The 21,545-nt window shown below is 41.7% G+C and overlaps 1 protein-coding gene across 1 annotated transcript in view; it reads right to left on the bottom strand.

Moving 5' to 3' along the window:
- Positions 1–8,214: 8,214 nt before the first annotated feature.
- Positions 8,215–21,545, bottom strand: part of LOC131403895 (centrosomal protein kizuna-like) — a 66,651-nt gene continuing 53,320 nt past the window's right edge. Inside the window, 2 exon segments of the mRNA XM_058538126.1 lie at positions 8,215–8,337; positions 10,748–10,852. Coding sequence (XP_058394109.1) covers positions 8,246–8,337; positions 10,748–10,852 — 197 coding nt within the window. The 3' untranslated portion in view covers positions 8,215–8,245.

The following is a 21,545-nucleotide window of genomic DNA, read 5'->3' as shown; positions in this document are numbered from 1 at the left end:
TCTCACCAACCTCAGCAAAAGAATGCAGTTCACTGTGACTGACGGGCACTTCCTTCAAAAACGAAGGGGCGAGGGGCATGAAGCGCCGCTGAACCTTCCCAATCCAGAAATTCCAAGCACAAAATCGAACTCGGACGGGATCACGGAACGATAAAGAGAAAACTCAATAATGGCCAGAAGTCGACACATACATTAACAAACAACCAACCAAGTATTTAAGTGCATCCAGGAATTCTGAAAATTTCAACAAGCCTTCTGTCCAGCAGTCGGGGCACCTAGAGAAGGGGGCACTTATGAGACTTCTGTCTCGTCCTAGACGTTTCTAAGATGCTGCTTTCACCGTAGGATCTAAAACAGCAACAACAGTCCTTTCACACCAGGAGAAAACCTTTCGAGCACGGGCAGTAAACAACAGAAAGCTCGCCGCGGGGGGTGACTTTACAAGGTTGTGAGAGGCTGGGATCAACACGTGCGCCTCGCTCCCCAGCTAACTCAGCGGGCCAGGCGTGTGCAGCCCAACACCTTCCAGCCTGTTCTGAAACCCGAAACGCGCTGCGCCGAGAGGAAACAAAGCCGTGGGCGGGGCCTTCCGGGCCGGAAAAAGCGGGCAGGGAGGAGCCGCCCTCCAGCGAGCACAGACCCCGCTCGGCCCTCGCCCCGCCGAGGCTGCTCTCCCAGGGCCCCGACAACGAGTGTCGGCGACCAACCGCGTGTCGGGCCGCGGCCGCCCGCGGGGCCCACAGAGCAGCGCGGGCCCCGGCACGGCACCCCGGGGACAGGCGGCGGGTCCCGAGGGCCGCGGCCCAGACGCGCTGGGGCTCCGGGCTTGCCGCCAGGCACCTCCTCACCTTCTCTTCCACGCAGTCGACAATGATGGACGGGGACTTGCGGCTGAGCCAGCGAGAGAAAGCCGGGCCTCCCATAGCAGCGGTGCGGCCCCCCACGAACATAACCAGAAGAGACAGGCGGGAGCGGCAGCCGCGGCACCGGGACTTCCTCCCACGTGCGCGCCGTCGACGGGAAGTGATGTCACGGCGCCGCCGCCGCAGGGGAAGCCGAGAAGGAGGCTCGCGGCCGGGCTGGTTGTCGGATTCGGGGTTCTACGGCTGACCGGGTGGTGGGGGCTGCGGCTGGCCTCGCTTGCGGCGTTAGCTTTCAGTGGTGCCAGCCCTGAAGCCCGAGGTCGACCTCATGTGAGTCGCGGGGAATCCCGGGCTGCACCGGCGTCTTGCTTCCCCAGCCCTCGGGTTCCACTGGGGCGGGATCCCCGTGCTCCGCAGGCGCCCGGGGAGGTAGGTCTTCCTTGCCGGTTTGATCACCTCCTTTTTCTCACCCATCTCAATTCAGAGTAGAATCAAAGCATCTAAACACACTCATTATTTCTATGTCCTGGTTTCTCCCGGTTTTGTGCCACAGTACATACTTGGACTATGAAAAGGAATATTTTTAGGTATTTTACACGAATGATGGCTGGTTTGCGTAACTCCCTTTAGTTATAAAATGGGATCTAGCCGGCATTTAGCATCTAATTGAACCTTCCAGCTACATTTATGAGTATAAAATAATTGCTGATATCACTCTCCAGCATTTATTTGAGCGCTTACCACATACTAAAGCTTTGGCTAAGTGATTATCTCATTTAATTGTCACGTGAACCTTCTGAGAGTGTTACATATTATCATCTTCATGGAACAGATGAGAAAGCCAAGCTGTAAAGGGGTTAAGTTACTTGCTTATTCATACTGCTGTGTTTCAGTCCAAGTAAAGATCATTTAATGCTCTGTCCTTACACTAACAGGATGCTTTTATCCTTTATTTTCTGATGGCTTCAAATCCTTTTTTTAAGCATATACAAAGAGATCTGGAAGAAGAGAGATTTATGTCCGTTTGTTCAAGCCTGGAAGTGTTTCTCCATGGAATCCCCTCTTGGCTTGACAAATCACGCTCAGTCCTAAAGGCTCACCTCAAGAGGCCTTTATGAAAGTATTTCTCCTTGCTACCTGGTGTGCAAATATTTACTGCCCCTTCCTCTGTGGTCTGATGCCACTTTAAACTTCTTTAAACTGTTTAAACTGCTGGTGTGGAAATTAAGAGAAATGGTTAGCCCATGTTTCACTTAAGGACAGCCAGAACTATTCCGGAGTATTATGTCTATTGTGAAGTCCCTCATTTCTTCTGGAAACAGGCCCTCCTCGTCAAGTATTTGGTTCCCCTAGGAGGTGCTGTGTTCTTGTAAGACCACACACAAGGTAGGTGATTGAACAGCTGGGCAAATTGGGCCATTGAGAGTCCTTGCCCAGCATTTTTGAACTGAGAACCACAGGAAGGTGGTAAGGCAGTCCCTCCCAGATAGCTGAAAGCTGAAAGAGAATGGGACTTGCTGCCAGTCCGCAATGAGAGAAGCAGATTTAAGTCCCTGGTTCCAGTGGTTTTTGAGTACAGCTAAATCCCTCTTCCTGCAGTTTGGTTGGTAAACCTATTCTTTAATTCTATGAGCCAGTAAATTCTCCTTTTGTCCCACGCTAGTTTGGGACAAAACAATGGAGGCCAGAAGGCAGTGGGATAGCACATATAAAGTGCTGAAGGAAAAAACTGTTAACTAAGAATTCTATATTCAGGAAAAGTACTGTTCAAAAATGAAGAAAAAATAAAGACTTTGCCAGATAAACAAAAATTGAGAGAATTCATTGCTAGTAGACCTGATTTACAAGAAATACTAAAGAAAGTTCTTCAGGCTGAAAACAAGTGACCCCAGTAAAGGTAATTATACATATTTTTTATCCTTTCTATTCTTAACTGATTTAAAAACCAATTGTATAAAATAATATCACACAACGTATCATGGCTTAAAACGCACAATTTAATATAAGTGTAATATATTTCCTAGTAACAGCCCAAAAGGAGGTGGATGGAAGCAAAGTTGCAATGAGCTAAGGAAATGACTGCAGATGGTAAAATGATAATTATAACAATGCAATGTTGAGTTTGTAACATTAACAGATATAATACATATAACAACAATACCAAAAAAAAAAGGGAAAATGGGAATCAAGCTGCATAGCAGTAAAGGTTCTACATATTACCCAAATTCAGCTAGTACAAATCTAAAGCTGATGAGACGTGTATAGTAAACCCTAGAGCAATTACGTAAAAAAATTCCAAAAAAAAACTAAAAAAAAGATCACTAATGAAATTAAAATGCTACATTAGAAAATACATATAGAAAACAAAAACTAAAATGGCCGATGTAAATCCAACTATATCAGTAACATTAAATGTGAATAGATTGAACAATCAAAAGGGAAAGATTGTTAGATTGGATTTAAAAAAAACATGATCCAACTATATGTTGTCTACAGGAGACACACGAGAGTCACAGAGACAAAAACACTGAAAGTAAATAGATGGGGACAAATATCATGCAAACAGCAACCACAAGAAAGCTGGATTGGCTGGACTAACATCAGACAAAATAGACTTTAAAACAAGAATACTAGAGACAGTGACATTTTATAATGATGAAATGGTCAATAGTTCAAGACATAACAATTAAAAACATATATGCATCTATTAATGGAGCATTGAAATACATGAAACTTTTAATAGAAATGAAAACAGACAATTCAACAATAGTTGGAGACTTCAATACCCCACTTTCAATAATGTATAGAACAATTAGACAGAAGATCAACAAGGAAATAGACGACTTGAACAACACTACAAACCAACCAGATCTAACAGACTTCTACAGAGCACTCCATCCAACAACAGAATATACATTCTCAAGTACATAGGGAACATTCTCCAGAACAGATCAAATGTTGGGCTACAGAACAAACCCCAATAAATTTAAAAGCAGAAAAATAATACAAAGTATGTTCTCCAACCATAATAAAATAAAATTAGAAATCAATAGTAGGAATAAATCTGGCAAATTCATAAATATGTGGGAATTAAACAACACATTCATGAATAACCAATGAGTCGAAGAAGAAATCTAAAGGGAAATCAGAAAACGCTGGTTCTTGGAAGAGATCAACACAATTGACAAACCTCTGTCCAGTCTGACCAAGAAAAAGAGAGAAGATTCAAATTACTTGAATCAAAAACAAAAGAGAGAAAACAACACTAAGATATCACCTCACGCCCGTTAGAATGGCTATAATCACCAAGCCAAGAAACAACAAACACTGGAGAGGATGTGGAGAAACAGGAACCCTCGTACACAGCTGGTGGGAATGCAAACTGGTGCAGCCTCTATGGAGAACGGTATGGAGATTCCTCAAAGAATTAAAAATAGAGATGCCCTATGATCCAGCTATCCCACTACTGGGAATCTATCCAACGAATCTGAAATCAAAAATCCCAAGGGCCTTATGCACCCCTATGTTCATTGCAGCATTATTCACCATAGCAAGAAGTGGAAGCAACCTAAGTGTCCCTCGACTGATGACTGGATCAAGAAAATGTGGTGTATATATACAATGGAATACTACTCAGCCATAAAAAAAGACAAAATCGTCCCATTTGCAACAACATGGATGGGCCTGGAGGGTATTATGTTAAATGAAGGAAGCCAGAAAGAGAAAGACAAACACTGTATGATCTCATTCATATGTGGAATATAAACCAACACATGGACAGAGAAAACTGTATTGTGGTTACCAGGGGCAATGGGGGTGGGGGGTGGGCACAAGGGTTGAAGGGAGACATATATATGGTGATGGACAAACAAACATGTACAACCCAAAATTTCACAATGTTAAAAACTATTAAAACATCAATTAAAAAAAAGACAAAACTGAAGGAAAAAAAAAAAAAGACAGGACAAGATTACCAACCTTACAGAAACAAAAAGGATTATAAACAAATACTATGAATAATAGTACACAAATTAGATAACTTAGATGAAATACACAAATTACTAGAAAAACACAAACTACAAAAATGACTCAAGATAATCTGAATAAACCTATAATAAGTGAAGAGATTGAATCAGTAATCCACAAACTATGCACAAAGAAAAGCCCAGGCATAAATGGTTTCACCGCTGAAATCTACCAAACACTCAAGGAAGAATTAACACCAATTCTTACAAAAAAAAAAAAAAAAGAAGAGGAAGAAACACTTTCCACTACATTTTATGGGGCTAATATTACCCCGATACCAAAGTCAGACAAAGATGTCACAAGAAAGCAAAACTACAGGGGCCAGCCTGGTGGCGTAGAGATTAAGTTTGCACGCTCCACTGTGGCAGCCCAGGGTTCACAGGTTTGGATCCCGGGTATGGACTGATGGACCGCTTGTCAAGCCATGCTATGGCGGTGTCCCATATTAAAAAAAAATAAATAGAGGAAGATGGGCACGGATGTTACCCCAGGGCCAATCGTCCTCTGCAAGAAGAGGAAGATTGGCAACGGATGTTAGCTCAGGGCTAATCTTCCTCACCAAAAAAAAAAAAGAAAACAAAACTACAGACTAATATCTCTTACCAACATGGATGTAAAAGTCCTCAACAAAATACTAGCTAACTGAATCTAGCAATATATAAAGAGAATTATACACCATGACCAAGTGGGATTTATCCTAGGGATGCAAAGTTGGTTTAACGTCCAAAAACAATTAATGTAATACATCATACAAATAGAATGAAAAACAAAAAATCACAAGACCAACTCAGCAGATGTAGGAAAAAGCATTTGACAAAATCCAACACGCTTTCATGATTTAAAAAAAACTCAATAAACTAGGAACAGAAGGGAAGTTCCTCAATATAAAGGGCATCTACAAAAAATCTCCAGTTAACATCATACTTAATGGTGACATACTGGATGGTTTCCCTTTAAGATTAGGAACAAGACAAAGATTTCCACTCTTGCCATTTCTATTCTAAATTGTAGCCGAGGTTCTAACCAGGGCATTTAGGCAAGAAAAAGAAATAAAAGGCATCTATATCGGAAAGGAGGAGGTAAAACTATCTCTATTTGCATGAAGTGATCCTGTATATAGAAAATCCTAAGGAGTCTACCAAAAAACTATTAGAAGTAATAAATGAGTTCAGCAAGGTTGCAGGATACAAGATCAATATACAAAACCCAATTGAATTTCTATACATTTGCATTGAAAAACCCAAAAGTAAAATTAAGAAAACAATTCCATTCACAATAGTATCCAAAACCAGGAATAAATTAACCAAAGAAATCCAAAACTTATACTCTGAAGTTGATTCTAAATTCATACGGAATTCTAAGGCAACAAGCTACAGCTAACAAAACAATTCTGAAAAAGAAGAATAAATAGTGTAAGACTCATACTTCCCAATTGCAAAAGTTACTACAAAGCAACAGTTGTCAAGACAGTGTGGTACTGGTACAAGGACAAACATACAGATCAATGGAACAGAACTGAAAGACCAGAAATAAACCTATACACCTATGGTCAACTGATTTTTCACAAGAGTGCCCATGGTGCTGTGACAATTGAATAGCTATATGCAAAAGAATGAAGTTAGACCCTAACCTTATCCCATAAGCAAAAGTTTACTCAAAATGGATCATACACTTAAATTGAAGAGCTAAAACTATAAAACACTTAGAAGAACACACAGGCATAAATCTTCATGACCTTGTATTTGGCAATGGACTCTTAGATCTGACACCAAAAGCAGAAGCACCTAAATAAATGAATAAATAAGTTAAACTTCATCATCAAAATTAAGGAACATGAGAAATGTAAAGTTCCTGCTTTAAAATTTCATCAGGGGCAAGCAACTAATTCAAATGGAATGCAGTCATCTAAAGGACATCTTTTTAATGAGAAATGCTATTACTAAAGGAGACTTGGGCTGTTTTAAATGATATTTAGCCCAAAGCAACAAGGGAGGTATTTCAGCAGGTGACTGCTTCCATTCCCATCTATAAATTCTTCCCCAGTGACTCAGTGCCCTTGCCTGATCAGTATTTTATGTTGATGACAAATCTCGCACACAACTCACTTATCATTGCTTGAAAAACTTACAAGAAGTGCTACTGTTTAACAAAACTGAAAAAATATATTTTGTCCTTTATGGAAAATAAGGAAGAAAGTATCAGGAAAGGAAAGAATAATTTAGCTCAAGTACTTGGTAAGAAATAGGAATACAAAAACAAATAACCAGAAATTGCTAGTATATGTATCAGCCATCTCAGAAAGAAGAAACAGGCCACTTTATTTCCTTTAAGGCCTGACATTTTTCTCTCTGCCCTTTTCCGACACCCTCCATTGTGTGGTCTCTAAGCAGCCCTACTGTGAGCAGCTGTAGACGCTAATTTGTGGTTCACTGAGGTGTCAATTGAGTCTTAAACCAAGGAAACAACAGCTGCAAAACAATACTTGACTCTGGTGCAAATATTTTCAAAGGTAGACTAAAGTTTCAACTGTTATTTTAGATAAACAAAACCCCAAACCATAACCTTCCATCAAGTCACAAAACAAAAGAACACGCGGCCGGAGTTTAATTCATTGCGTAGCGACATTTCTTATCGTGTTGCCGCTATTTAGACAGGCTTTCACGACTTTACCTTGACAAACGACTTCCTTCACTAGATGAAAAACTAGCTTCCGAAGCGATTTTGTTAGTTGTCTTTGTCCTGAATGTACCGCTGCCAATATTCAAACCTGTGAGAAGCACAAACATGGAGAGGGAGTGTCAGCCACCACGCAGCAACGAGTGAAGAAGAGGGCTCACAATAACTTTGGTGAAACAAATGTCAACAGGAGAAGATGCTGCTCAAGCCACAGAAGGCAGGGAGCTTCTGAGGCAAGGAACATGTTGATAGAACTCTGAAAGGAAGTGGAGCGTTTTCCGGTGATACTTAGAAGCCACAAAAAATAAAAAATAAAATCATTCGAAGAGCTCTATTCCAAATGACCACGATGCACATGTGAGCACATGGGTCTCTACTACAGCACCATGCACTGGATAATTCACCTTGTTATAACACATGGGCAGCAAGGGATCATCAAAATAATGGGTGCTGGGAACCAGGTCTCAGAAATAACTGACACCGCTGGATGACAGTTACCCACCCCACCCACCCTTAAGCCCTCTGCCAAATCCTCTGTTTTTCCATCTCCCAGGAGAGACTGAATCTCCATTGAAAACCATCAAGGCCACTCTTTAACCAGCCTGAAAAAGTTGATGGGGAAGATGCACAATCCACCTCTTTCCTGGAGCCAGGGGAACCAGACTGTTCCCATGATGCTATCAGCGTGCAGGGCAATCCTTGACCTCTGCCCCCTGGGTGACTTCAGCCTTGGATGTTTCTGCTTCAAGTCTGATTCTTAACTGGCAGTCACCTGAGATCACGGATAGAGAGTGCATGGGTGTCTCTGCAAAAGGCATTTGCTGAGTTTCTATCCTGTAACCTGCTTGCCTGCATGTAACCTCTGCAGCCAAGCCATTCTCTTAAGAATGTGTCCGTGCTCAGCCTGAAGAGGGTTTCCATGTGCTTACCAGCATAAGGCCTTTTCAGACATGGAAAGGAAGGCGCAAGGTGGCAGTGGCTTTCCTTAGTGACAGGTCCAGAGGCAGAGACCTAACACATCTGATGCAGAAAGTAACTGAAACATGCACTGCTTCTTCAATAGTCAGATTTGGGGTGGCTCCTGAGTTCAGGGTGCCCATCCTCACCACTACCTGTAACAGCAGTAGCGGGGTACGCTAACCACGGGGTACATGGCTTCCGTTTCCCTCCACCCTGCCAGCCTGCCTCCTGCTTCTCTTTGGAGCTCAGAGAAGTCCCCAGGATCAGAGTGAGAGCGAGAGAGTGAGAGTGAGAGTGAAAAGTATTGTGTGACCACACGTAAACTAAACGCCAGAGGCCGTATCTGACCTCAGAGATGGCTGACACCACCAGAAGGACTTCTATGATCCCAACGCAGGAAAATGTGGAATCTTGCAAAGCACATAGTGTAAATTTGAGTGTGGAGTGAGGGAACTGAATCTAGGGGTGCTTGATTATACAACCTATAAAGTATCACTTATGAATAAATTAATAAACAAATACATTAATCATTAGTATATTAATAGTACCAACATTTTTTTGTGTGTGTGAGGAAGATGAGCCCTGAGCTAACATCCATGCTAATCCTCCTCTTTTTGCTGAGGAAAACCGGCTCTGAGCTAACATCTATTGCCAATCCTCCTTCTTTTTTTCCCCCAAAGCCCCAGTAGATAGTTGTATGTCATAGTTGCGCATCCTTCTAGTTACTGTATGTGGGATGCGGCCTCAGCATGGCTGCAGAAGCGGTGCGTCGGTGTGTGCCCGGGATGCGAACCGGGCCGCCAGTAGCGGAGCACACGCACTTAACCACTAAGCCATGAGGCCGGCCCCCAACATTTTTGATATACATCCAAGGGACTACAACTTATGTCAAATTTACTCATCCTTTGAACTTGTCCAATTAACTATCCATATAAAATAAACTTACCAAACATAGATGTGTGGAGTCACCTTCCAACCACGTGTGTCTGCTAACTGGCTGTAAGGCTCTGAGGGAGGTGCTACTCTCTTGTCGCCTCCTTTTGTGAAATGAGGGGGTTGGATAAATACTTTCTAAATCTCTCTGGATTCTAATTCTGTGACTCAAATGTGAAGAAAGTGGTGAAAAGCAAACGGTTAAGGGCTCACGAGTGCTACATCTTTCCAAAGTGATGAAGCCCTCCATCGGGGCAGAGGCCCTGCTTCATACCTCAGCCAACTACAATGTCTCACATTCGCGGAGTTCACATAACACCCAGCACCACCGCGGCCAGCAGTCGCTGAGGGCTGCTCTCTAACAGGCCCTGTGCTGGGCATTTCGCCTGCAGTGGCTCACTGAATCCTCAAAACAACCAAAATAACAGAATTTTGCAGCAACCAATTCTAACACTAATATTATCTAGGAAATAGCTCTCTGAAGACAGACAGCTAAGTCTAATGCACCATATGTCCCTCGAAAAAATGCCTGTCTGATATAGACATCTTTGAGACAATTGGGAAATCTGGATATGGCCTGGGAATTATGTGATGTTAAGAGATCACTGTTCATTCTGATGGGTGAAATTATGGAATGGTGGTTTATGTAAGGATAAGGAAGTGACTAAGGTGTACTTCCTTCTGTATGAATCCATTTATTTTCACAAAGGGAGCTGAAGTGACATACTAAAAAAAGGTGTAATAAAATAAAAACCAATGAAAATAATAAAAATGCAATAAAGTATAGGAAAACAAAGAAAATTACAATTAAAACAAAAATCCTAGATTGAAGGAACTACACTTAAGCTTAAAATTTAGCTTTACTGGGATTTACAGTCTTTTCATTTAAAAAGCCCAAAGTTTTCCAACATTCTGGTGAGGGAAAATAGCCCAGGATGATGTTCCCCATTGATGATTAAGAAACTGGAAGATGTGGGAAAAGAAAGAATTTGGGGTGTCTCCTGTGGTACTTAGTGACAAGTTACTATCATGACATGCCAGGTATAATCCAAGGGCCTGTAAGGACCATCGCCATGCCAGGGCTGGCACATATCCAGGAGAGAAGACTCTTCCAAATTCTTGTTTGTTAAGGACTGAAAAAGTACTGGCTGATTCTGATCCAGTGATAGCTTATTACAAAGCAAACTCCAGAAACTTTCAAAGAATGACCACCCTTCCCTGAGCACAGCACTAGCTGCTGCCTTGGGTCACCTAGACACTGGCTGTGAGTGCTGAATCTGCTCACTTACCTGACAGTTGTGATGCAGAAGCATCTGCCTTTTGGAACCTGTCTTCAGTTTGATTTGTATTATCCTGAAGGGTAGACCACTTCAGCAACTGGTAGGCTTTTGTTTCTACAGATTTAAAAAAAGGCACAGATAACTGGATATCCACATGCAAAAGAATGAAGTTGGACCCTTACCTTATACCATACACAAAATCAACTCAAAAAGGGTTAAAGACTTAAACATAAGACTGAAAACTATTAAATTCCCAGAAGAAAACATAGGAGAAAAGCTTCAGGACATTGGTTTTGGCAACGATTTCTTGGATATGACACCAAAAGCACAGTCAACAAAATTAAAAATAGACACACAGGACTATCTCAAACTTAACTTTTGCATGTCAAAGGAAACAATCAACAGAGTGAAAAGGCAACCTACACAATGGGAGAAAATAACTGAAATCATATATTTGAAAATGGGTTAATATCCAGAATATATAAGGAACTTCTACCACTCGACAACAATAACAAAAATCAAATAACCCGATTAAAAATGGGCAAAGTGCTTGAATAGACATTTCTCCATATACAAATGGTCAATAAGCACATGAAAAGATGCTCAAAATCACTAATCACCAGGGAAACGTAAATCAAAACCACAATGAGATATCACCTCACACCCATCAGGATGGCCACTATCAAAAGAACAGAAAATCAGCGTTGTGGAGGATGTGGACAAATCGGAACTCTTGTGCACTGCTGGTGGGTGTAGCTATTAGGGAAAACAGTATGGAGCTTCCTCAACAAATTAAAAATAGAATTACTATATGATCCAGCAATCCACTCTGGGTATATATCCAAAAGAACTAAAAACAGGATCTCAAAGAGTTATTGGCACACCCTTGTTCATCACAGCATTTTCCACAATGGCCAAGAGGTGGAAGCAACCCAAATGTCCATCAGTAGTTGAATGGATAAAGAAAATGTGGCATGTACATACAATGGAATATTATGCAGCCTTTAAAAAGAAGGAAATCCTGTCACATACTACAGTGTAGATGAACCCTGAGGACCTTATACTAAGCGAAATAAGCCAGTCACAAGAGGCCAAGTACTGTATGATTCCACTCATATGAAGTAACAAAAGTGGTCAAAATCATAGAAACAGAAAGTGGAAAGGTGGTTATTAAGGGCTGGGAAGAAGGGGGAGGGAGTATTAGTGTTTAGTGGGTATAGTGTTTCAGTATTGCAAGATGAAAAAGTTCTAGAGATCTGTTGCACAACAATGTGAATATACTTAACACTACTGAGCTGCACACTTAAGAACAGTTAAGATGGTAAATTTAAAGTTATGTATTTTTTACCACAATTAAAATAAAAAGTAGAATTTGTCCATGACAATTCAGGTTTCTGCCTGTTGTCCCAGCATAATAATTAATAGAGTTGTCTTTTGTTAATCAAAAGTTTCCTAATTTAGACAATAAATTATATGGTGACGCTACTTAAGAGACATATGAGCCAAATGCAGTGCAATGGCACAGTTTGGCTACTCATCAAAAAACATCAACTGAAAAGATATCTGCTTGGCTCCTGACTGAACACTGATTGGATATATGATATTGCTAAATTGTTATTAACTGCTTTAGGTGTGAAAAAAATACACAGAAATACTGAATTTTCTACTACCTAGAAACAAGTTTCTTGAATTCCTCCTACGATGTTAACACTTTTCAAATGCATGCAAATTAGTTTTTTGAACTGTCCCTTTTTAGAAACTCTGAAAACAAACAAACGAAAAACAATTTAGTTGAACCCAGGTTTCAAGACTCGAAGTCAAGTTGTATGAATGTATTTGAGGTGGCCAAATTCTAGTCATTATTTTGAGTGGGTCTGTGGATAGGTTCAACTCACAGTAAAATGGTTTCTCTCCAGTCCAGGCCTTGCAGAAGCGGCTACAGGAATGAATCAGAAGACACATAACTGACTGCCTTGGTTGGGCAGCTGGTCCTCTGCAGCACACGCTGCCCTGGCCCTCAGGCTTGCACATTCGAGTGTGGGGTCTCTGGGCTGAGTGAGGGGCGGGAAGGTCAGGAAGGGGAGGCGGCAGCAGGATGAGCTGGGGGACCCACCGCTGAGAAAATCTAACCAGGCTCATCGTAGGGACAGAGAAGAGCATCTGCAGGGAGCAAAGCCAGGTGCCCCAGAGGGGTCAGCAGCAGCCTGGGCACCCACAGGACACCCTTACCCTGCAGGACTGTTAACAGTGTCTGCTGTAAGTTAAAGTGGGGAAGACTGTTGGGAAAAACAATAAATAATGATCACGTAAAGAACCTGAGAGACACAACTTTCCCATTACCTCAAGGCTCAAGGATGCCTGGATGAAAGAGAGGCTGGAGAAATAGAGTTTTAGCACAGACATAACAAAACAGCATCCACGTCCACATCTCCAACATGGCCACAAACAAAAGGACTCCTGCTGTCAGCACCGGAGGCTGGCAATCACTGCTTTCCTGCTTTTGCTGGTTCAATTTAAGAACTTAACCATGAGCCCCTTATTACTGGATTAAAACTACCGTCACACTGACGAATACAAATGTAACTTATCTTGCCCTACTGAGAATCAATCAAGATAAAAATAAGTACTTAAAATGAGCATCATATTTTGAAATATTAAATGCTATATAGTTAAAATATGTACAGATCAGGGACTCAACTCTGAAAATAATAAATCCTAAGGCAACACTTTTTAACATTGCTGGATTGTGATATTAGTTGGGCAAACCTGAACTAGTATTTTGACAAATTTAATAAAGAAAACACCAGATGTCATGCATGCAGAAGGGGAAAGTACTGTTTTGCATAACTTGTGTATATGTGTTGGGTACTGGCCTAGGACAGAAAGTGTTTCTTGCTGTAGATTAGTCCCACTGTCCTAGGACAGCATCATAACACTCTCCTGTCAGTCCTACTACCTATATTACTTCAGATTTGTGGTAAGGTACTTTTGGGAGAGGAGAAGTATCAATAAAATCAAAGAATTCTAAAAAGGTAAGGAATCACTGTAAAAGAGGTAAAAATGTTCTGTTTTGTTTTTATTCTATAAAGATCAACCAAAAAGTTTTTCAGCTTTTAGGATACAAGTCCAGATCATAATGACCATATGCTATTTCTGCACTCAATTATACTGACTTGGTCAAGGAAAAGAGAGCAAAGATAAAAGTTAAAAAAAAAAAAGAATAGGAAAAGAAAAAAAGAGTAGCTTCTTGGTAAACAAAGGCTCCTGGCAGCTGGAAGCTGGAGTTAGGCTTTCCTCTCATCTATTGTTGTGAGGTAAATCATCTGACTCCAGTGAGCTGGCTCTCCTGCTCCTCAGAAAACACGTGCCTTTTATTTTTAGGAGAAGATTTTCGTGAAAAATATAAAGCTAGTAGTTGTGAGTTAATTTCACATTTGGGAGGATTAAGTATTCTGTCCAAATATAGGACAGTACGGATATTATCACTGGTCTGAGTCTAGCAAAGGAGGAATGTGAAGTGAATTCACATTAGCAGCAAGGGACCATTTTATTTTACCACTCTGGAAAAGAAAGGCCATTTCCATGTTCCACACACTTTCCATTCTGGTTTCCTTCTCTTCCTTCCTCTTATTCTTTTTTTTTAATTGAAGTATAATCAACATACAGCATTATATTAGTTTCAGGTATGCAACATAATGATCCAATATTTGTACATATTGTGAAATGATCACCACAGTTAGTTAACATCAGTCACCATACATAGTTACAAAGTTTCTTTTCTTGTGGGTGAGGAATTGTAGGATCTACCCTTCCCTTGCTTCTTGAAGGACTTGGACTCTGTAACTGGCCTTTCCCTTCAAGGCTGCCCTGAGTCTGCTTTCAACCGTACACAGTTTTGGAGGGATGTAGCTTGTCTCTCCAGTCTCGTTCTCCCAGAGCCCACCCCGCTTCCCAGCCATAGCTCCTTACTGGTATTTGATCTTTAAACCTTCTGTAGCCCTTCTCTAAGCGGAAAGTCAGTGAAGCTCACCCGGACAATTTTTATCTGGGACATAGCCGCCCTGACCTAAGTAATAGAGGGTTGGCAAAATCAAGCTGAGGACTGCTGGGCACATGGCCTGCTCCCATCCCCGATGCATGCTTCCTCGTGTGGTTTAAGGGCAAAGTGAAGTTTAAAAGGTGAAAGGATTAAGTGTATTCACTTGGAGGAAGAAACACTAACTGAGGCAGGACCAAGACACCAAACCAGCCAGAGGGGTTGGAGCAGGCGGCAGGTGCTGCTGTCTAACAGGAGGTCTGTGTCGGGCAGCAGATGCTCAGAGCTGTGGTCATTCTCCCATGGCATGTATCACACCCTCAGTCACCCCTGTTTTAGTCAGAAGAGCTGCACAAAACATTTGAAGGACTGGGAAACAACCCAAAAAGGAAAAACAAAATTAAGGTTTGGTTAAAAAATAACAATGAGAGGATAAAGGCTACATAGCCTGCGTAGAAACAAGGGAAGAGGGTTTAAGAACAGAAATTGCATAGATTGGACAGGGCAGGATTATAAATGCAGATGCTCTGGGGCCAAGCAGGTAGCACAGAGAAGTGAGTCTGGCCAGCTGGAGAGCACATGCCTGGCCAGGGGGGACAGCTGTTCTCCGGCTACAGCCAACTGCTGCCAGGTGGGAAAGTGGGCCTAGTCTTGCCAGACTCCTGCCTTTCTTAAAAAAAAAAAATGCAACACTGCACAGGCCAAACAGAACACATTGGAAACCTCGAAACTAGATGGTGGTGAGCAATTTTTTCTGTGTTCCCTAAAAGTGGCACAAGAACACTCGGAGAAAAACTTCAGCCAAGGGATATAAGCTAGATGTTAGCAAAAGCTTCCGTAGTTGACAGAGCTGAGAGACCCGGGAACACACTATCAAGGCAGGCTGCAAGAGCTGTGTGGAGGTTTTTAAGTAGCTGCTTGTATCAAATAGACCAGGCTTCAGACTCTTTGGAGGCAAGAGTCTACGTCTTGCTAGGGGCACTCGAACAATTCAGACCTCCTCCTGGAAAAGCCTAGAGGTCTTGGCCAGGACGCCAACTTCATAAGTCAAGTAGGCAAAGCTACGGGCATGAAGTTTCTGGTAACTCAGGCCCAGGCTCTCCTAGAAGGAAGAAGGATAGTGAAGAATCAAGCAGTTCAAAGCTGCACTGTATTGCCCTGCAGATTTATAGTTACGAAATGAATGAACGAACAAAAGAGCAAAAGTAACAAGTCTAGAGTTCAAATCAGCCTGCTATAGACAAGTGGGGGCTGAGTTCCTCCAGTTCCAAGGAGAAAAGACTTGAGTCTTCTCAACTGCAAGTAAACCCTAAGTCTGCAAATTCGAGGACTAGGTAGCCCCTTAAGGCTTTACTTTCCAGCCTGTGACTGAGAACTCCAGAGAAACGTTTCCGCTCATTAGTCATGTCAAACTCTCAGAAAATTATTGAGAAGTGCGTATAATTAGATAAAACAAATATTTCTAAAGAATACAATTATTGTCAATTAGAATGTTCTGGTACACACAGAAACAAATATATCTGCATGCTCAAGCTTTCAGTTCTGGATCTCTCAGTCAAGCATCTATTATACACTCAAATCTGTGTCAAGATTTAATTTAAAAAGTAGAAAATATTGCAATTTAAAACATAAAATAAAGGAGTCCGGGGGTTAAAATCCATCCTTGGCTATTAATTCCAGACTGATGACACAAAGAGATAAATATGTTTTTCCCTACTTTGTTACATAAGCCAGCCAAACCCAATCATCTATCTTCCTACAAAGTGGTGAAGAATCACTGAGATTGTTTTTTTTTTTTTTTTGGATATGCATTTCGTGTCTAGAAAATGGAAACAGCCAGAGAAGGAAAGCGAAAACATGCTGAATAAAGGGAGATAGGAGAGAGATGATGTTGAGGAGGGAAGAAAGAAAAAGCCTCAACTTCTTATCTTTTATTCTCTTTTATATGCAAATGTACACCTGCTAAAATATTTCTAAATCTAGAAAGAAAAAGAAAAAGAAAATATTTGATGAAAAAGTGCTTTTAACAACTCATTACAAGAACCAGAGAGAGGCAGGGTTCACCAGCCTCTAGGGGTGTCTCCAGGCAGAGAATCTGCCTCTGGCTTGCGCAGAAATCCCTAATGAAAGAAAGAAAAGTTGGGCCCGGAAAAGGAGTAACAAAGGGAGATGCAAACAATACCATCACTACAAATAGAAAAACAACCTTGAACCAACAAAGAACTGGGCATCTTTGAGTAAGGAAGGGGAATTACTATTCCTATAGGAAGTATGTAGAAATTTAAAAATTAAATTTGAAAAGTATTTTCTGTCCACTGAGTTTCCCAGTGCTGTTACTTTTCACATATTTCTACACCCATGCAAATTTTTTTCCACACTGTTACTAGATGTGTTGCTGATGCAGCAGTCATTTTTGTAAAATAAAATAAAAATTGTGACATATATTTCTAAAATTAATTCTAAAGATAAATATTATCACTGAAAATCCAGAAGTCATTTGTCTAGTAATCTGCTCAAATGAAAACAAGAAAATATTAGGATATGGGTGCCTTCACAATTCTGAAAATACAGAAAACTCATCTATATTTAGGATTTTTTTCAAAGGCCATAAGTCAATGTGAACCTGAAATACATAGGTTGGATCCATGACGAGAATCACTTTTCATGTCCAGACTTTCTGCAATAAACTCCACTCCCCCAGTGTTGTGGGCCTGTAAATCTATTGCCAAGGTTTCTCTGTGCTCTCAGAGACTGCTGATGTACAGAGAAGAGAAACTCCTACTTCACATGAGTTGCCTGAAGCTGCTTCAGAAAATAAATATTTAGGGGCCAGCCCTATGGCATAGTGGTTAAGTTCGGCATGCTCCGCTTCGGCAGCCTGGGTTCGCAGGCTCGGATCCTGGGTACCAACCTATACAACTTGTCAGCCATGCTGTGGCGGCGACCCACATACAAAATAGAGGAAGACTGGCACAGATGTTAGCCTAGGGCTAGCCTTCCTCAAGCAAAAACAAGAGGAAGATTGGCAACAGATGTTAGCTCAGGGTGAATCTTCCTCAGTTAAAAAAAAAAATTTACATCACATTCTTAATTTCTACGGAGTAATTCAACAATTACACTTGAAAATAAATGTCAGGCTTGTAACTGAACTTTAACGAATGTTCCAAAACTGAACTGAACAGTTCCGCTGGTATTACTTCATATGTAAATTTATAACCATAGTGCCTGCCACTTAACATTGTTCAGCCATGGGAGGGGAATTTTTAACTCTCCAAGTCATGCAATCTTGAACTTTTCAAAGATTGAGTAATCTTGATCAGGAAGCTATATTTTATTGGCATAATTAAATATTTTTAAAAACAATATTTTTAGCAATTTGCATTCAATGATTTATATAATGAGAAGAATCAGAAATAAAGACAATAATATTATCATTAGCATTATAGTAGGGTCAGGAATAATCAATGTATAAGATGAACTAGATGTTAGAAATGTAAAATATGAAGAAATCTCTCTTCACCCCCTACAGTGGGTTGAATGATGTCTCCCCTAAAATTCATGTCCACCCAGAACCTCAGAATGTGACCTTATTTGGAAATAGGTTCTTTGCAGATGTAATTAGTTAAGGATCTCAAGATGAAATCATCCTAGATTTGTGGTGGGCCCTAAATCCAATGACAGGCATCCTGACAGGAAGAGTGGACACAGAGACAGAAAAGAAGGTGATGTGCTGATGGAGGCAGAGACTGAAGTCAAGCTGTCACAAACTGAGAGCCACCAGAAGCTGCAACAGGCAAGGAAGCCTTCTCCCCTAGAGCCTTCAGGAGCACGGCACTGCTGGCCTTTGGTTTAGACTTCTGGCATCCAGAACTGGGAGAGAATACATTTCTGTTGTTTTAAGTTTGTGGTACTTTGTTACAATAGCCCTAGGAAAATAATACACTTCGTGATCCTCGATTTTATTAAAGTATCTGAAGCCCAACCTCTTCTCTCCCCACTTGAGTCTCTTGCATAAAATGAAGGTGTTTCACAACATGACCTACAAAGGCTCTTTCAGCTTTGAGACCCCCTGCTCCATGGTTCTCAAACCTGGGGAGTCACCTGGGGGTGTTATAAAAGACTGATGCCTGAGCCCCACCCCTAGAGGTTCTGATGTAACTGGTCAAGGGTGTGGCTGGGGCATAGGTATCCACCCAGGATTCTACTGTCAACGACCAAGGAGAATTTCTCTAGGCATTTATGAATTAATTTCCTTGAATGCAGGAGCAACCAATCGAAAACACTCTTCAGAAAGGTGCCTTTCATTCTTTACTGACCATGTTAAACAAACACCACCGCCCTGTAATGTCATGAGTGAAGACGCTTTGCTGTAGCAGCAAAGGGGAAGCCCCAGCAGCCTGACATCTACCACAGAGACAGGGCCACAGGGACTGCAATGGACAATCCAGCAGCATGAGATGGTTCCCCTGGTTTTGCACGAGTTGGGGCTCCCAGGCTTGGCAGGTAACACGTCTTTCCTGATCCTCGTGCATTTCTGGGACAGGACAGGTGAGACACATTCTTAGTAAAGTCTCCTTAGTGGAGTGTTACGCCACTGTACTCTGGCGTCCAACGTTGTCACCACAGTCTTCTCTCCCAGGGTAAATCCAGTCACCAATGACAACCTGGCTATTGTATGTTCCCAGCCTTTTCCAATTTGATGTAAAACTCAAGCAATAACGTTTTGAGAAGCACTGCCCAGAACCCCAAGTGGCTGACCTCCCTCACAGCTTCTAAATGGACATACCTTAGTATGACATTGAATATTTCAGCTTGCCAAAGAATATCAGTGAGAAACGGCACTGTCAGGCAACCACTTTCAACACAGCTTGACCGAGAGAATAGGAGTCAAAAGAATGAGAGGCTGAATGGACATTCTTAGAGGCTTAATCCTCTTCAGATAAAAGCTGAGAGCCCTTTTCACACGGAGCTTAAGGAGATGAGTTTTGCCAGGATGGGCACGTGGGGTGGGGAAAGTATTGGTAGAGTGACTGAGTGAAAGAGACAGCGTTCTGGCCTGAATCAACAAGCATTTAAGGAAACTCCTTAATCTTTGGATTCCAACTCGTTTTTATTCATTCGTTTGACAAACTGAGTGCCCACTGTGTTGTGTGCCAGATACCGTGTCAGGTGACGGGTTTCTATGACATTTAGCATAACCTGTGTCACTTGCTAAAACTAAAACTCACTTCACTCTCAGAGGTAAATTCAGTATGAATACAAATAAAATTGCCAACGTGGGAAATTTCACTTGGGGGTATAAGTAGTTCAGATGAGATTTTCCCTCATAATCTAGATAAGCATGGCTTTAATCCTGGTCTAAGTGTTCCAGGGAAGCACTGACCTGAGTATTCTAGTCCTGCACGTGTACTCAGGCTCGCCCCGCTGTATAAAGGGCACACACACCTCCTGGCAAAATCCATACTCGGAAATCCTTGCAAGTGCCCACCTCTCTAGGCCTAACACGAGAGAAAGGAAAGGTATAGCTTCGCTCATCATCACTCGCAAAGCATCCTTGTGGAGCTCATCTTTTGTGATGATATACACTGATGTTTAATTAATCCAGACACCTTGATGCAGTCGCCTCTCTTGTAAAACGAAAGCAGCAGGCTGGTGGAACAGAAGGAGTTCAGGGATTAAATCTTGAAGTTTGAGTTCGATTCAAGATCCAACACACTAGCTATATGGCCTTGAGCAGGACTCAACCTTCCTAAGTTTCTGTTGGACTGACTGTAGAATGGGTCCCTAATGTTTACCCCACAGGACTGTTGTGAGGATCAGAGATGATGAAGACTTAGGAGGGGCAAGGACCCAGTCTTATTCCCAGGACTTAGCCAAAGTAAAGGTGTAATATACATGCAAATGATATACTATCTATTATAGGGAGAAAACCACACATTCATAGATATCAAAATTATTCTTTGATTTCTACCTTAATTCTTCACTGTGAACAACCAGACTAATGAAAGGGGTAGATTGTGTTAACAACAACAGATCATACAGGCTGTGGGAATATTTATTCTGGTTGTGTGTGTGGGTCTGTGTACGGGAGGGTTTCTATGTAAATCTTAGCACAGATTGCAGGAGCTCAACTTATGAAACCAACACTCTGCAAATGATTAACAAAGCAGATGCCTTCAGAGTGACAGCAAACTCTTTAAGGATGAGCCCCTCTGCCAAGGAGACCTATGTTTGGAAGTGATAAGCAAATAAGAAAGGGAAATAAAGAAATGAGAATATTGGCACATTTGACTTCTTTCATATGGAATGAGAATCACAGTCTCTTAGCATTAGAAGGAACGTCAGTTCCAGAAACAAGAATTCCTTCCACAGTGTCCCTCTAGAGAGTAGGTTCCTGCCATGGTTCAAGCACCCAGCACAGAATCTTATACCTGGAAGACACTCAGCTTGGTTTTGCCTCAAAGAAGAGCTAGAAAGTTCTTCCATTACTGAGCTGTGAATTCCTTCCCTGCACCACTCACACACAGAGCCCCCTGAGAGACTCTAAAATTACGCTTGATCAACGTTCTGTCTTGTACGTGGAGGCCTCGCAAATATTTAAAGATAGCTTTTGTACCCTTCTCAGGTTAAACTTCCCCAGGGCCCTCATCATTCAGAGCTTCCCCTCCATTCTGCCCAAACTCCTGGTGCCTGCCTGGGTTCACTTCGGTGTCTTTCTCTACTACATCTCCTCTGAGACGGCTGTAAAGCAAATAGTCACGCAGAAGGACC

Source organism: Diceros bicornis, unplaced genomic scaffold (assembly GCF_020826845.1).
Source record: "Diceros bicornis minor isolate mBicDic1 unplaced genomic scaffold, mDicBic1.mat.cur scaffold_95_ctg1, whole genome shotgun sequence".
NCBI classification, from domain to species: Eukaryota; Metazoa; Chordata; class Mammalia; order Perissodactyla; family Rhinocerotidae; genus Diceros; species Diceros bicornis.
Note: the sequence above shows the minus strand (reverse complement) of the source record. Positions and strands in the feature narration are given on the sequence as shown.